This window comes from Ixodes scapularis, unplaced genomic scaffold (assembly GCF_016920785.2).
Source record: "Ixodes scapularis isolate PalLabHiFi unplaced genomic scaffold, ASM1692078v2 PGA_scaffold12__126_contigs__length_90152505, whole genome shotgun sequence".
Taxonomy (NCBI): Eukaryota; Metazoa; Arthropoda; class Arachnida; order Ixodida; family Ixodidae; genus Ixodes; species Ixodes scapularis.
In genome coordinates this window covers 5,213,770-5,229,030 of record NW_024609838.1, presented here as the reverse complement: position 1 = coordinate 5,229,030, position 15,261 = coordinate 5,213,770, and the positions used below count along the sequence as shown (strand labels likewise).

General features: G+C 46.6%; 1 protein-coding gene across 7 annotated transcripts in view; it reads right to left on the bottom strand.

Annotated features, from left to right (window-relative positions):
* LOC8040529 (aldehyde dehydrogenase family 3 member B1) overlaps window positions 1–15,041 on the bottom strand; it is a 36,454-nt gene extending 21,413 nt beyond the window's left edge. For 2 of the 7 annotated variants that reach the window (XM_029991238.4, XM_029991239.4), the window contains exons 1-6: window positions 14,950–15,041; window positions 7,543–7,626; window positions 5,572–5,612; window positions 5,300–5,443; window positions 3,830–3,925; window positions 6–227 (exon numbers count right to left, since the gene is read on the bottom strand). In XM_029991238.4, the coding sequence (XP_029847098.2) occupies window positions 6–227; window positions 3,830–3,925; window positions 5,300–5,443; window positions 5,572–5,612; window positions 7,543–7,626; window positions 14,950–14,971 (609 nt within the window). In that variant the 5' untranslated portion in view covers window positions 14,972–15,041. The other 5 variants (XM_029991240.4, XM_040499673.2, XM_029991241.4 and 2 more) reach the window with 5 other exon arrangements.
* Between the last annotated feature and the right edge of the window lie 220 nt (window positions 15,042–15,261).

Below are 15,261 nucleotides of genomic sequence, written 5' to 3'. Positions count from 1 at the left end.
CTCACCGGATCAAGGTACTTAGGGACGAGCTCCTCGATGACCTTGGCCGTGGCAGCCGCATTCTCCGAAGGCTTGATCACCGCACAGTTTCCTGCCGCAATGGCTCCGATCAGTGGGCAGAGGGTCAGTTGCAGCGGGTAGTTCCAGGCCCCGATGATCAGCGCCACGCCATACGGCTCGCTGTGCACCAGCGCCTCGTCCATTATCAACATGATGTTCTTCGCCGCCTGAAACGGCCCAAAGATACACAAAGAAACGGCATTTAAAGGGGAACTCCGCCGATTTCTTCATGGTCCCCGATTTGCTTGAAATTTTGCTAAACTCGCCAAACAACATCGCCAAAATAGTATCTTAAATATTAGGTCAAAATAATTTTTTTTCACAAAGTTATTGAATTTACAATTTTGGTCCTCACCGTGTTTTTCAAACTGAAAGTCTCTACTGGCAACAATGAAAAAGTGACGTCATTGGAAGTGCAGGGGTTCACACTTTGGACTGTAGAATTTGTTCCCAACTGATTCGAAGCAGTTTCATGGTGTCAAATGAATGCTTTGGAAGCTCGCTCCAGTCCCCGCGCTCCAGCACGGATCAAATGATTGGCATATTCTATTTTTTAGACTGCGCGCCCGACTGGCAAGCTGAACTTCCACTGACGTCACGGCCCTGAAAAGGGCGGGTATATTTGAATGTCTGTTTTTGCATCATTTTCATTTGCCGATTTCGCAATAACTATTATGAATTTCACGATACTAAACAGCATACCAGAAAGGGTAAAGGCCTGGGAGTCAGAAAATATAGTTAGTTGAGGTAGCTCAAAAATCGGCGGAGTACCCCTTTAACGGCAGTGCAACACCCAACATGAGTCGACACAAAAATTGTATACTCCATTCCGCCTTGCACTGGACTGGACTGCAGCGCGTGCTAGCAGCCGTCCCAGCCAATCCAACACTGCGAATGTATAGTGTCCTAGCGTTTTGCATGGCGCTGCACCCCATCGAAGGTAATGCAGTACTTGCACGGCATGTCGCATCCTCTGAAGTTCGAGACTGAGAATAATGTCAAGCTGAAAGAGCTACAGCCTTCCAAACAATATTTCAAGAATGCAAGTTTGTGAGAATACGCTACAAGCGCATAAAAACTTCCGAGTTTTGCGTGACTGACTTCCAGAAGTGCTGTAAGGCAACGTTACCCGAGAGAAGGGAAAGATGAACCAAAGTTCATACTTCACCCCCCCCCTCCCCCTCCCCCCCCCCTTCCCCCCCCCCCCCTTTCCCTACGAGAGTTGCATTGTGAGCTTGTTCAGACGGCTAAAAGTTTTTTGGTCGTAACAGGTGCCTACTGTCTCCGCTGTGCAGGTGAGAAACAAAGCCAGTCCCGTGCTGCCGGTGGCCTGGGGGTCTTTAATGTGCACCACGTAATGGAAAAACAGAACAGAAAGCTGGTGTGATGCTCGTCCAGGTCAAAACCGGCAGGTGTGGGACTGAACCCAAGATCCCCGGACTTGGGCCATAGCTATGCGCCGCCGGATTCAATCGCGGACCAGTCGGAAACAATGTGTCGCAGTGTTGCGCTGTGTGTATCTGTAGTTCAGGACACACGCGCATCGATACATACATTGGAGCAACATACCCGTATCTTTGCCTGTATTTCATCGTAGGGTGAAATGAAGCACAGTGTCAATACAAAAAGGGGGGGGAGCGGCTACAAGCAGACATGTGCAGATTATTACAATGTGGTTGGTCATTGCAGTCACGTGGCTCAAAAGAAAGTTTAGAGAAGCATATTTTGTCTGCAGCCGTAAAGTTACTTTCCTGACCCCAAATGAAGAATAAGACATATACTTAATTCTCAAATCTTTAAATATAAACACAGCAGCCGGAGCAGACATCGAGGCCACACCAATCATACCTGTCGCTCACCTCTTCTGTTCTCGTCTGCAGCATGTATGTAACAATGCATTAGCCACTGGCACTTCTCCTGGTGGCATGAAAATTGCCAAAGTTGCCTTCGTTTTCAATAGTATTCAATCATCTGATGAAAAAACACTTCAGAAAGTTTTTGAACGCTCGAGATGTTTTTGCAATGTAGCAATATGGGTTTCAAGAAAAAGAAGTCAACTGAAATGGCACTACTTAGTATCAAAGAAAAATTGATCAATAATTTCAGAAATATACTATTTACCACTAGAATATTTTTTTTTTTTTTTTATTTTAGAATTGCGTTTGATTTCATTAAGCATACCTTGTTCTATAAAGCACCATTTTATGGAATTCGAAGAGTTGCTTTAGATGCGGTATGTAGTTTACAAAATGTGTGTTTTAATAGATATTAGTCCAAACCAGAACAAACTTTCATATGGGGTTCCACAGGGGTCCATTTTAGGTTGTTTACTATTATTTATATGAACGATATTGTATGTATATCAAACATTTCTGAATAGTTTTGTACGCAGACGATGCAAGCTTATTACTTTCTGGCCCATTTTTGCGTGATCTTGAAATTACTGCTAACCTGTGGCTCAACGAGTTATCAGGCTGGCTTGACTCTATAATCAACTTCAGTTAAATGTTACGAAAACAAAATATGCCATTTTTAAGCCACGAAGTAAACTTGCTTGTGAAAATATTTTAAAATTCCAAGACTCTGTGACTGAGCATGTCTATGTCTATAAATTCTTAACAGTTCTTTTTGAAAAAAAAAAAAAAAAGCCCTGGACACTTCATACAAATAAAATTCACGTGACCATCTCTAGATCTATTGGTATTTTATATAAAATTAGATTGCTGGTTCCATGCTGATTAAAATGTTGGTTGTACTATACTTTAGTGCGCTTTCATCTCCATTACTGTCTATGCATTACAACTAAAATAAATATTGACAAGTCATTTCTTTTGCAAAAAAAAAAAAGCAGTATGTAGTACAGAAAACCTTCAGTGTACTGACCACACAGCACAGTTATTTTTATTAACAGTTTTCTTACCATTAGTCATCTACTCCCTCTTAATATTTCAATACATATAATGTAATAATTAGTGACCAGTCCAGTTTTCTTGACGCACTTCTTTCTAATAATACGCAATACAATCTTTGACATTGCTCTTGTAGAATACCTTGGACTAGGATGAATTACAGACATCAGCAATGATCATGCCTAATACCGGATTTCTTAAACGAACATCCAGCCGTTATGGAAATGATTTCAGATTGTGCTTCAAAAAGCGTATAAAACGGTACCTTCTGTCATGTCACATTTAGTAAATACTTTCAGATAGTGTTTTCATTGCTTATGGCTTGTGTTACCTGGTTCATTTTCCATTTCCAAAGTGCTGAGACAAGCACTGACGATTGCATAAACTCTGAACGAAATATGCTGTTCCGATAGTTGATGTATTACTGTATCCATAGGCGTACCAAAGGGGGGGGGGGGGGGGGGGGGGGGGCACAGCATGTGTTTTGCCTCCCGCCCCCTCCTGAAACAGCCGCCAGTGAGCAGTACAAACACTGGCCGGAGGGCCAAGGGATAGAAGGGCACTGCCCCCTGGCCCTGGGTTTGGAGGGGGGTCTGGCTTGCCCCCCCCACACTCCAAAACAAGTTGGTACGTCACCGACTGTATCTTCTTGTACTTCTTGAATGTGTATTGCCTTTTGTTTTCGTCTGCTGAGCAGTGTAAACGGGTGATAGGGCCACGTCAGGAAGACTTTGCCTTTTTCCCCATTACCCTAGACCTAGTATGTGAATAAAACCGATACAATTCAATTAAATTTTTTCTAGCTGGAATGTTTATGTCGCACGCGGATCTATCTCCTGACAGCAAACCGAGCAGCATACCTTTTCGGGTTTCATCCATTTCTCGATCTCCATGATGGTGCCTTTGATCTCATTTCGGGTGAAGTTGATCTCGAACAGGATGCTCTCAAACTTGTTCTGAAACGGCAACATCAAAACATGATCGCATTTTCAATGTACATAGCTGCAGTCAAACGTCTTCAGCCTAGAGAGTCGTGAAGACACCGACCATTTTGTGCGACATTACAGGGAAAAAAATCTGAGGGTTAGACAATCTAACGAAAGGCTATACTCTGCTCACGGATAAGCTAGCAGTGCGACGGAAGCTACCTGCTCGCCATACCAATCAATCGCCTGCCTTTCAATGCCCGATCCGCTCTCTGCAAGTGGGTGTCGGTGAGAGGGTGTACACGGAGAAAAATTGAAAGCCGTTTACAAATCCCTGTAACGCCGAATTGGAGCGCAGCTCTTGAGGAGGAGTAGGGAAGGGTACTGAGGGGGGTCACGTCACCTGCGGGTAGTCACGTGACCCCGGGTGCGCTCTAAAAAATTTACTCGTGACTGGTCCAACAAGTCAGTAGCTTTCTCCGCACCGTCAACTTCACTTTATACGAATTTTCACGAAGACAACTTTTCGCTTTTTCACTCGACAACTGAAGTAAATGTGATTTTGAAACATGTTGCCCTCGGAAAGGCAGCAGTGCAGAGCAGTAAAAGAGACAAAAAAAACATTCTAACTTCCTGCACACAATATCTGCGGACGACTCGTCTGCACATGTCCAGAGGAGCCATCGCGGATGCGGATGCACTAGTGCAGAAAAATGTTCAAACCACCTGCACTCAATATCTGCAGATGGTTCATCAACATACTGTAAACGACTTAATTTTCGCGGGCTCAAATTTTCGCAAATCGGGACAAAGCTGGAAATTTGAAATTATTCGCGGGTTTTAATTTTCGCGAATCGAGTGTAGCTTCTGTAGCGTTCACATATTGCCCGATTTGTTCGCGGGACTTATTTTTCGCGAATTGTAGGCGATTCGCGAAATTCGCGAAAATTGGGTCCTCGCGAAAATTTAGTCGTTTACAGTAATTGTAAATTTCATCTAATGTCTCCCCCTAAGCATCCAGAGAGCTGCCGAACCTTAACCTTTAATTATACCTAATATCATGATGTTTAAACCCCGAGAATGGGAAGGACGAAAAAATAGAGTGCAGGCGAGCTGGTGTAAGTTGAACGTGATTGTAAACCTGAGACTGGGGCAGAAAAGAGAACAACAGAACGTAGAAAAAGAGGAGGCAACGTCTCAAGGACACTTGAAGATAAATTAGAAGGGACAGAAGAAGGAAATCAAAACCTCTACTAAACAAAAAAAAAAAAAAAAAAAAATCATCTTGCTCCTTTTTTTTTTTGTAGCTAGACGAACGCACATGCACTCGGCTCGCAAGAAGTCGGATCAAATATATATATAATAAAAAAGACGTAAAAAAAGCCGACGACGGGATTGCCTCACCTTGTTCAAGTCCTCTTTGAGAGCCTGCACGAACGCGTCGTGATAGTCGACGAGAAACCTGTCCAAAGCCTTGAGTTGTTGGACCCTGTAGCTCGCAGGTCGCGTCTTGCCCAACTTGAACGCGCGCCGAAGCTCGTTGAGACGCTACCGAGGCACGGCACGCACAAAAACAAACATACAAAAATTAGCGAAGAATAGAAAACAAACGCCAATTAACCCTTTACCTCAAGAGCCCCCCATACCAGAATGAAACAAAACCAATTCACACACACCTTGCTGTATTGCGTCGACATGTCCGTGCCAAGATCGGGAGCTACGAAACGAAGAGAAAAAAAAAACAAGAAAACATCCGTCAGCACGGAGCACTGACCTTCTGGGAATCCCAAGAACCCTAAAAAAATGTAAAATAAAAAATAAAGCTGTCAGTTGGCGGGCCTAGACGCCCAGTGAGCCCAATGTTCCGTTTTCATGTTCCATAACGGGACAGCACAGTCAAGTTCAAGAACCTCACAGAGTTGGCGACGCCAACGAAAGTGCAGTCGCACAAAGGATGTCGTCCAAGGCTGGGGACCGAACCGACACCGCGGAAAGAAAGTGCAAGATTAGAAGTACCCAGCTAACCTAGATCGGGTTTCTATGTGGACCGAACGAAGTAACAAACAGAAAAGAACCAGCCGACTCCTTGGCGAGTAGCTGTGTGGGACCGAAAGACAGCTCGGAACGTTCCCCACGAACAGCCAGAGTTTGCTCACCTGTCGGTGCGTGATTGAAGCACAGTGACGGGGAGGGGGGGAGGTGTCGCCGGAGATCACTTTTCGATTAATCGAGATGATAACTTCTTCACGCGCGCATGACAGCGCCGCAGTATCTATCCAGCGTGCATCGTCAAAACAAACTGCCACACATACGGGACGGGTGAGTGAGTGAGTGCGTGCCTGCGAGCGGAGAAGGGGAAGAACCGCAGCGCCCCCTGCGAAGAGTGGCTCATTCGCCTCGTCTCGATTCTACGCCGCAGTAGACGGCAGCCACGGCGCGTTTTTGCGCGCGCGAATCAAGGCCAACTACTGACCTCTCTTCGGCGCGCTTTCCACAAAAATCCCCCCCCCCCCCCCAAAACCCCCTCCCGTCTTCCTTGTAACAGTTCCAGTCATCATCATTTTATCTCGTGGCGAATGGGAGGGTTTCGGTTGCTGAGATCGACAGAAAGGAAAGTTTTGTCGCGCCGCTCGCGAGCGACTCTTTGGCGATCGAAGAACGGTTTAGATTATCCCTTTGGAAAGCTGAATTCCGTGGCTCTTTATACCATCAATGACGCAACGCAGAATTCCAAACTGCGAAGTTTGTCCTCTTCTGCTTAATTTCTTTTCCTCGTGTTTCCCTCTTTACTTTTCCAATCGTATACGTTTCTGTTAAGCCTAGCACGCGTCAACGTCTGTCGTCCGGTTTCACGGGCCATTTTGTTTCGTAAGAAATGTGCATAAATTGCGTTCAGAGCACGCGCACTGTTCATTATAACTGGAGACAACGGATGGCAAAGGACAAACACACACGGATGATACCAAGGGTAAAAAAGAAGAGCAGACTTTTCCTCGGTGTCCAAGTTCTGACTCCAGTGACAGTTTGATACATCGATCGACGATGCATCTACCATTAGCAGCGCCAACGCCACAGACATTCGTCATTTTCTCTGGCGTTCGGACACGGAAGCTGACGGACAGACCATTTTGGAGATTTGTGTTGTTCTGTCCTCCTTGTCACCGCTCTCCGGGGTAAAAATATATCTATGGATGCCGGACCTAGGATGCCCCGATGACCTTCTGTTTTGTGTGATGACATACTTTGTAGCACCCAAGGCCGACATCACGCGCTCACAGGAAAAATACAGAGATCACCGAAAACAAGGTGTCGCCGTAGGGCAGTCAGCGCCAAGAACGCGTGCAGGAAAACGCTCTTTCACAAGCTTAAAAGAAGAAAGAAAAAAAGCGTTTGGAACAAAAGGGTTAGATGTCATCACGCCCTAGCCGGACCCGACCATGCATTAATCCACGTCGATCGACGATGCATCTACTATCAGCAGCGCCACCTCGCAACATTTGTTATTTTCTCTGGCGCGTTTGACACGGAAGTTGCCGAACCATTCTATTTCTGCATCTCCATCGGGCTAAGGTCGCCAACTCTTTGAATTTTCCATAATGGTCATTCCCCCAGGAAAGTCAACGGAGCATATCTGAATATCAACTCACACGGAGGATCCACGACGGCGCCATGGCCGCTGATGCCGATGTCGATTTTAGTTTCCCTGCGGCTCTCGAGGTCTTCCACTGGAACTTGAAAGAAGGACGGACGTTATCAGACCGTCGAAGGTGTTTATCGTCCGTAAAACGTGGACTACCACAAAGCCTAGAATTACGACCCCTTTGCTTTAGGAGGCGCCTCTTGATGTGCGGGCGCATGCGTGCATGTTCAGAAGGGGCACTTATCAAAGCCACCAAGGTGATTCGCAAACCTTAGCTCCATACTAAAGAGTAAGCCAACGGAGCCAATCGGAGAGCTACACTCTCAGAAGAAAAGGGTGTATTCTTACACCCTTTGTCCCCATATAAGACCCCAAAACTTTACTTCGGCGTACAGGAGGCTGTACGTCGAACTGAAGTTTTGGGGTGCATTATATGGGACAGAAGGGTGTAAGACGACACCCTTTTTTTAGAGTGTACCAACGAACCACGCGGTCTTCCGGTTAAATAAGGTGACGCACTGCCAGGGCCCACGGGAAACGCTCTATGCATATGAATGGGGGGGGGGGGGGGGGGGGGGGGGGCGTAGGAGTTTTGACCTTCCACACACACACACACACCGCGCGGCGACACCCTCCCAGCGCAAACTTGCACGCCAGACCCAAGACTTCATTATTTTGGCGGAACGAAGCTCTTTGTGACTTGAAGATCGTCAGAGGCCTACGTCTATCCCTCAGCTATTTCCCTAATCCACGTTTTAGGAATCACAGGGAAAAAAAGGAAGAGGGGAAGAAGACCTCTCTGTGGCAAAAGTGTGTGTGTGGGGGGGGGGGGGGGGGGTAATCTATGGCGGACACATACGCTACGGTGCAAGAGCTAAACCGAGGTCACCGCAGCTCAGTAAAGGAACCAAATAGGGCCGCCGCGTGCCCCAATATCTCCCCCCCCCCCCCCCCCCACGTGAAATTTTCTTTGTAGGAAGGGGGGACTTTCAACGTAAACAAATCAAAGCTGGTGAAAAAAAAAATACAGCGGGAAATTATGTATATAATGAACCCCCCTTTTCCAGTAAGGATACCAGTTAAGAGCAGCGATCATGGGGTCTTCCCACATTTGGCAAACTGAGAAAGCTATAGCCCCAGCGGGCCAATCAGGGCGTTGGGACGAGGCACGTGACAACCCCCTGCCGGTACGCATATCTGTGGAGAGCTCTCACGAACTCTGCTACACATCGTTCCACCTCAAGTCCAGACGCAGCCGACGCTACGAGCTATGCAGCGTCAAGAGTGCACCGTCATGATGTCCGTCATGTTCCTGTGCGTGTTCTATCATCGCTGAACCAACCATAAACAGAAACTAGGCCTAGTGACTTTCTCTTTTGGCGCTGCTTGATTGGTCCTATTCGCTCGTAGCGTCGTCTGCGGTTTCCCCTTTGCCGAGTCATGGGCGGTTTTTAGGGGGCCGGCCGGGGGGGGGGGGGGGGGACGGGGGGCATCGCCCCCCTTTTCTCTATAGACCAACATGCGGCTCTGACGTCACGCCCCTGTGGTGGCGCTGTTCTCGCCACGGCGCATGCGCAGAAACTTCACGCTAATCTGGATTCGGAGCAAGCGCAGTGCCCAGACCTGGTGTGGGCAGACGCGGGCTTGTTTGGAAACAGTGTGTTGGTCTATGAGCATTTTATGGCCAACCTTTGTTTAATGAAAAAATAAATTACATACACGAGCTTTTTTTAGAAAGAAATGCTTAGTCTCTAGTGGCATAGCATTATATTAGGTCATCAAACTAAATCTAGACAACGCATAGCCCGTGACGTCATCTCCCTGCAAAACCCTCACCACCTCACTTTCAAGTAGGGGTGTCGCGAACTTTTGTCAAACCAGATTTTTTGGTCGAACTTTCGGGGTTCGACTGGGTCGAACCGGTTCGACGAACCTTCAAACTTTTCACCAGATTCGACCGGTTCGACTTTGTGGACAGTGTGACCAGCCCTTGATACAAGCATGTCTAGGTTTGGAGAATTTTTTTTTTTTATGCAAAGGGCTATTTTATTTTGTGAACAGCTGCAATTAAAAGAAACTAATTCTAATCACTGAAGAAGTTAATAATTTAATTTTTAGTACTGTATTAACTGAAATAGCCAATCAGCACTGCACTTAATTAATCTCTTAGCCATTACCATCCAATCCGAAGCCAACCGGCCAGCCTGTCGCGCATGCGCACACGAGTCGAACCTCAATACAAGGTTCGTCGAACTTTCCACTAAAAGTTCGAAAAAGTCGAACCTGGTCGAACTCGAACCGCGGCCGGTTCGCGACACCCCTACTTTCAAGACGTCGGAAGCCAGATTCGCGTGAGGCGACGCGACTCCGCATGCGCGGTGGCTTCACGTCAGAGAGTTCTTGAAGAGCGAGCCATAAAAGCAACGACTTCCATTTAGTGTGAGAAATAGAAGAAAATCACAATGGTTAAAACGCTTTCCGGCAGCTGAATATATGACCTTCACTTTCGGTTTTCCTCGTATTCCGTTCGCTTCACTTCAGGGGCCCTAAACTCGTGGAACACAAAGTTGGAGCCCGAAGTTAGCGGAGCGCGCCGATTGGACGCCGCCGAAAAAAGCGCCAAGTCATCGTCGTGATCGTCCAATCGGTGCGTTCCGTGAACTTCGGACCAAACTTTGTGTTCGACGGGGTAGCTAAACTCGTGAAACACAAAGTTGGGGCCGAAGTTCACGGAGCGCACCGATTGGCCCATCAGGATGATGACTTCGCGCTTTTTTCGCCGACGTCCAATCGGCGCGCTCCGTGAACTTTCGGCTCAAACTTTGGGTTTCGCGAGTTTAGGGCCCCTGGTCGTGCGACATCCCAAGCGCAAGTTCGTCTGCTCCTTTTGCGAAGGTTGTTGGGACGTAGAAAAACACCGAGCTTTGATTAAAGGACAGTGGGTAGACCTCAGGGCAGCTTGCTTTGAGGTCTACCCACTATCTTTATTCAGAGCCAATCAGAGGTCGGGGTTCTCACGTCACCAGAACGCCTGCAAAAGAAGTAGACGAACTTGCGCTTCGCATAAACCGTCTCCCCTTTATCACGTGACCCGGCTCTCTGCGCGAGGGTGTGGGAAGGGGCTGCGTTCACGTAACAGAAGAAGGATGAACGCACCACGACTGGAAATGGGCGAACGGAGTGGATGGCGGAGATAAGCTCACCGGAGAAAAGCTCACCGCAAAACCGTACAATGCGGAGCAAATACCGCCTACGCCGCCTGTGAACCGAGCGTTCGCTCCAGCGAAAGCGTTCACTCAATCGAAATATGTTTGCATGCCATACGTGCATGAGCACATACGAATATTCAGCACATTACTATCAGATCTTTTTTTTTTTTTTAACATTGCTTTTTATTTGTTTATGTGTAAAACGACGAAAACAAATTATACAACATTAATTAAACGATAGTCGGGAAAAGACGTATAACCCCCGTAGTAGGCTGCAGTTTGAATAGCCTTGTCTGCAATAGTCTGCGAAATCTCTAGGCCAGAGTTGCACATTTAACTCATTAGTAAACAAACATTATATATATATATATATATTTCCTCCATCCCGGCCGAGTTAAATTCGTCAACAGCCGCTCGAAAACAGACCATGCATGCTTGGAAATGTGTCTACCGCCTGCCTTGGCGGTGCGTATCTTTGATTGCACTACGTGTTCTCAAATTATAACAAACACGTTGTACTCTAAACATTTAATTCGATGTGAGCTTTTCTTCGGTGAGATTTTCTCCGGGAACGCACACTTCGTGTGAATACTTCATTCACCAATTTCCGTGGATGCGTATCTCGGTGAGGCAACTTGGCGCGCGTTCGAACAAGAGTCCCTCGTTGACCGAGAGTCACTTCAAGAGTCACTTTACTTCATCATTACCGCAGCAAGACACTCCGCATTGCCAGTTTAGATTTTACAGTAACTGTGTCCTTTCTGGGATCTTCGTGGATGGCTCGTCCTGCGTCAACAGCCGCTTCAGTGGCTCGGCATCTCGGTAATAAGAGAGAAGGTCCGCAATGGCGGCTGTAATTTGGTGCGTGTGCAAAGCGTCTCTTGTAGTGGTATGACTGGTTGACATTGCGGATATTCGACAACACTGCACACGCGTGTCGAGGCTGCGTTACTCGTAGTACTTGCAGCCTTATTATTATTTTTTTTTCATCCCACTTTCACTTTTTTTTTCCTTTTTTTTTTTTAAAGGGGGGGGGGGGGGGGGTTGTTGGAGTTCCAACAACATCCTGCACCACGTATACATTATGGCGAATGCAAGACGGGGCAGAGTCCCCGTTGTTTCTTTGAAGGTCGCGGCATGCGAAGGCAACGCCGTTTTCGAGGCCTGTCGCCCGTTCGCGCGTCTGTTTCAACAGTCTCCCTCCGCGATTGAGGCCAGGCATTGTTTCCAAACCAGGAAAAGATACGCCGTCGGCGCTCAGCAGCTCTGCGTAACTCACACCGCCTTATTTCACGCTACGGATCGCGGCGGACGGTGCAGAGTATATACCACATGACTGAGCGTCCCGCCGGTTGGCGGCGCTCCTCCCTACGTCACGTGACACTCACGCTTCTTTGGATTGGCTCTGATGGCTCGTGGCGTCGTCTGCGCTTCGTCAAAAGATGAAACGGAGAATAGAATTGAATGCATAATAGATATCTCCCATGCATCTGCGCGCCCGGGGTGCGTAGCGCTCCTCCCTACGTCACGTGACACTCATGCGTCTTTGAATTGGCTCCGTGGCACTCACGCGTCTTTGGATTGGCTCCGATGGCTCGTGGCGTCGTCTGCGCTTCGTCGAAAGATGAAACGGAGGATAGAATTGAATGCATAATAGATATCTCCCATGCATCTGCGCGCCCGGGGTGCGTGCACGTATACAAAGCAAGTGAGCGACTGCTCGGAAACACAGTCGTCAGGGGACGAATTAAATCGGATACCCGTTTTATACATGGTATTCCACGTAACTTGATCCAAGGTTTAAACATATTTTGGTGCGTTTTAGGAAGACGAAACCAAACGAATAAGGTTGTTACATTGTAGGGAGCAAGTCAGGATTTGTTTGTTGTTTTTGCCCAATTAATTAATTAAGAGTAATTAATTCACTTTTGAAATATTTAATTTAGAGCGAAATTTCCAATGACAAAGTTGTAGAGCGTCCTCAGAAACGTACAATTCAGTGACCTCTATCAAGAAAGCTTTAACACTGTTCGTTTTTCTTGGCTTAAAAAAAAAAAAAAGAAGAAAAAAAAAAGCCCGGAAGTTAGGAAAAAAGTATGTGACTGCACTTAAGATTGAGAACCTTGTATTGCAGGCGCTCTCAGCCGTGGCTTGAATACACTAAACCCGCAAGCTGTTAAAATATTCGCGTTTTTTTTTTTCATAATTTGCTAGTTTTTATTGAAGCCTGAAAAATGAACAGTGTTAGATGTTTCGTTACAAAATCCACTGAATTGGATGTTTTTCAGGACCCTCTACAACTTTGTCATTGAAACCTTTGCTCTAAATTAAATATTATATAAGTTAATTAATTCATCTTAATTAATTAGTTAATTGGGCAAGGTAGAAAAATAGCCTGACTTGCTCTAAGCAATGAACATGCATATTTCTTTGGTTTCGTCTTCCTAAAAAGCACCAAAATATCTTTAAACCTTGGCTCAATTTACGTGAAATACCCTGTTATAGAAACCGGGTGCTCCATTTTAATTCGAACAGATTTATTGCGAAACATTCGTAAAAGTTGCAGAAATACGGTTTGTGCAGGTGAGTTATACGGCCAGGGAGGCATTAGGTGTCGGTGGCTAATCTTTGCGATAAGTGAGATGGTTACCTAAACTTCCTTGATTAACTTTTTAATTAGTAAAAATAATCATATGGTTTCAATTAGAAACATACCTAGCATAATCGAAAACCACTATAGCAGTTAATTTTAGAACGACTTGACGCTCGTGGGAAACTTATGGGCACACCAAAGTTACCACTCGTGAAGGCGCAAAGCTAGCAGTGGCGCGGAACGCGATGATAATCTAATCATCCGCGTTTTGCCATTGCTACCTTTGCAACATCCGCGATGAGCAATATATATATATATATATATATATATATATATATATATATATATATTTTTTTTTTTTTTTTTTTTTAAGATTTTGGCGAAAGGCTTATTTAGGTTTTGACAAACAAATATAAATTGGCGATGGTCTGTTTCACCGTCTGCGACGCTATGCATGAAATGACCCATATGACCGTCTCCTATAGACGCCAAGACAATGGCGCTGGCTGCGCATCAGAGCATGCCCAAGCGCTTCGGTCTCCAGAAGAACAGCTTTTTGCGCAGTGGGCAAAAAGGTGCCATGTTTTTGCAAACGACGAGCTGGTGTACGTATAAGTGAGACGGTTCGTGCGAATCGAACCTCTGGCGCACGCCGTCCAAAGGACCGTGTCTCTTGATGTAGCATGCAGGGCTATAGCAGACGATCGCAACGCGGCGACGGACAAGTGAGCGATTAGCCCGTAAAGTCACGTGACACGAGAAGCTCCCCCCCGCGATCGTCTGTTAATGCTAATCGAGACCCCGTTCCTCCTCGTCTGCGTCTCGTATGCACCGAGGCAATCGGCACGCACGCGAGCATGCAGGCGCGCGGCTCCGGGCTGTGCGGCGTCGTTCCGGCGATAATCTCATTACGACTTCCTTTAGGGGTTCGCGGGCGTGCGCACGTTCAAGGAGACCACGTCGCGGGTGGCACGAATAACAGTTTTCCAAACCTATTGAAAAAAAGAAAAAAAGTTTAGAACGAACCTTAGAACGAATAAAGTTTCGACGAATCTTCGAGTGAAGATTCGCCGAATCTTCGCGCGAAGTGCAAAAGGTCGAGAAACTTTGCGGAGCGCAACTTCGTCTGCTTCATGTGCGGGAGGTTGCAGTAACGTCAGGTACAAGGCTGGGGCTCTCATAAGAGAGGGAAAAATCTCGCGGGCACCTTACAGTAACCGCTAGCCTTGCACCTGCTCCACGAGTGGTAACTTTAGTGCACTACTACGCTTCTCACGCGCTCAAAGTCTTTCTGAAAATGACTGATTTAGTGGTTTTCGATGACGCTGAGCATGTTTCTAATTGAAAACATATGCCTATTTTCGTTAACTAAAAAGTTAATTAACGAATTTCAGCTAATTAGCCGACTGATCGTTTCGATTATTCACCTATACTATGTCCTCCTGGCCGTAAACTCTCCTGCGCAGACCGCACTAATCTAGCTTGCATAATTAAAAAAAAAAAAAAAAATTCTGTTAAGCTTAAAAGAAAACACCCTCTACATATTTGCGAAGAGAGGAGGTCCAGGTGCGGTGACCAACTTGGAGTAATTTCCCTTCGTCGAACCACTCACCTATGACGTTCGACTTGACCATGCTGCAAACTCCTCCTTGCTGTTGCTCGGTTTCGGGTGCGCACTGTCGCGAACTTCCAGGAGAACAATCCGAACACTGCACCAGTGCCCACAACACCGTCGTTAACGAGATGAGAAAGACAACGGGGGTTTTACGGGAGTGGGAGGGAACGCCAAGCTTCGATAGCTCAGTTCCAAATTGACTCAGCATTGACGGCTGTAGTTAGAAGATCAGACACTCGGCCCTGACTTCGTGATCCACCTCCAGATGCGTCGGAACTGTTCGTTAGGTGGGTAGGGAAGATTTCGCTA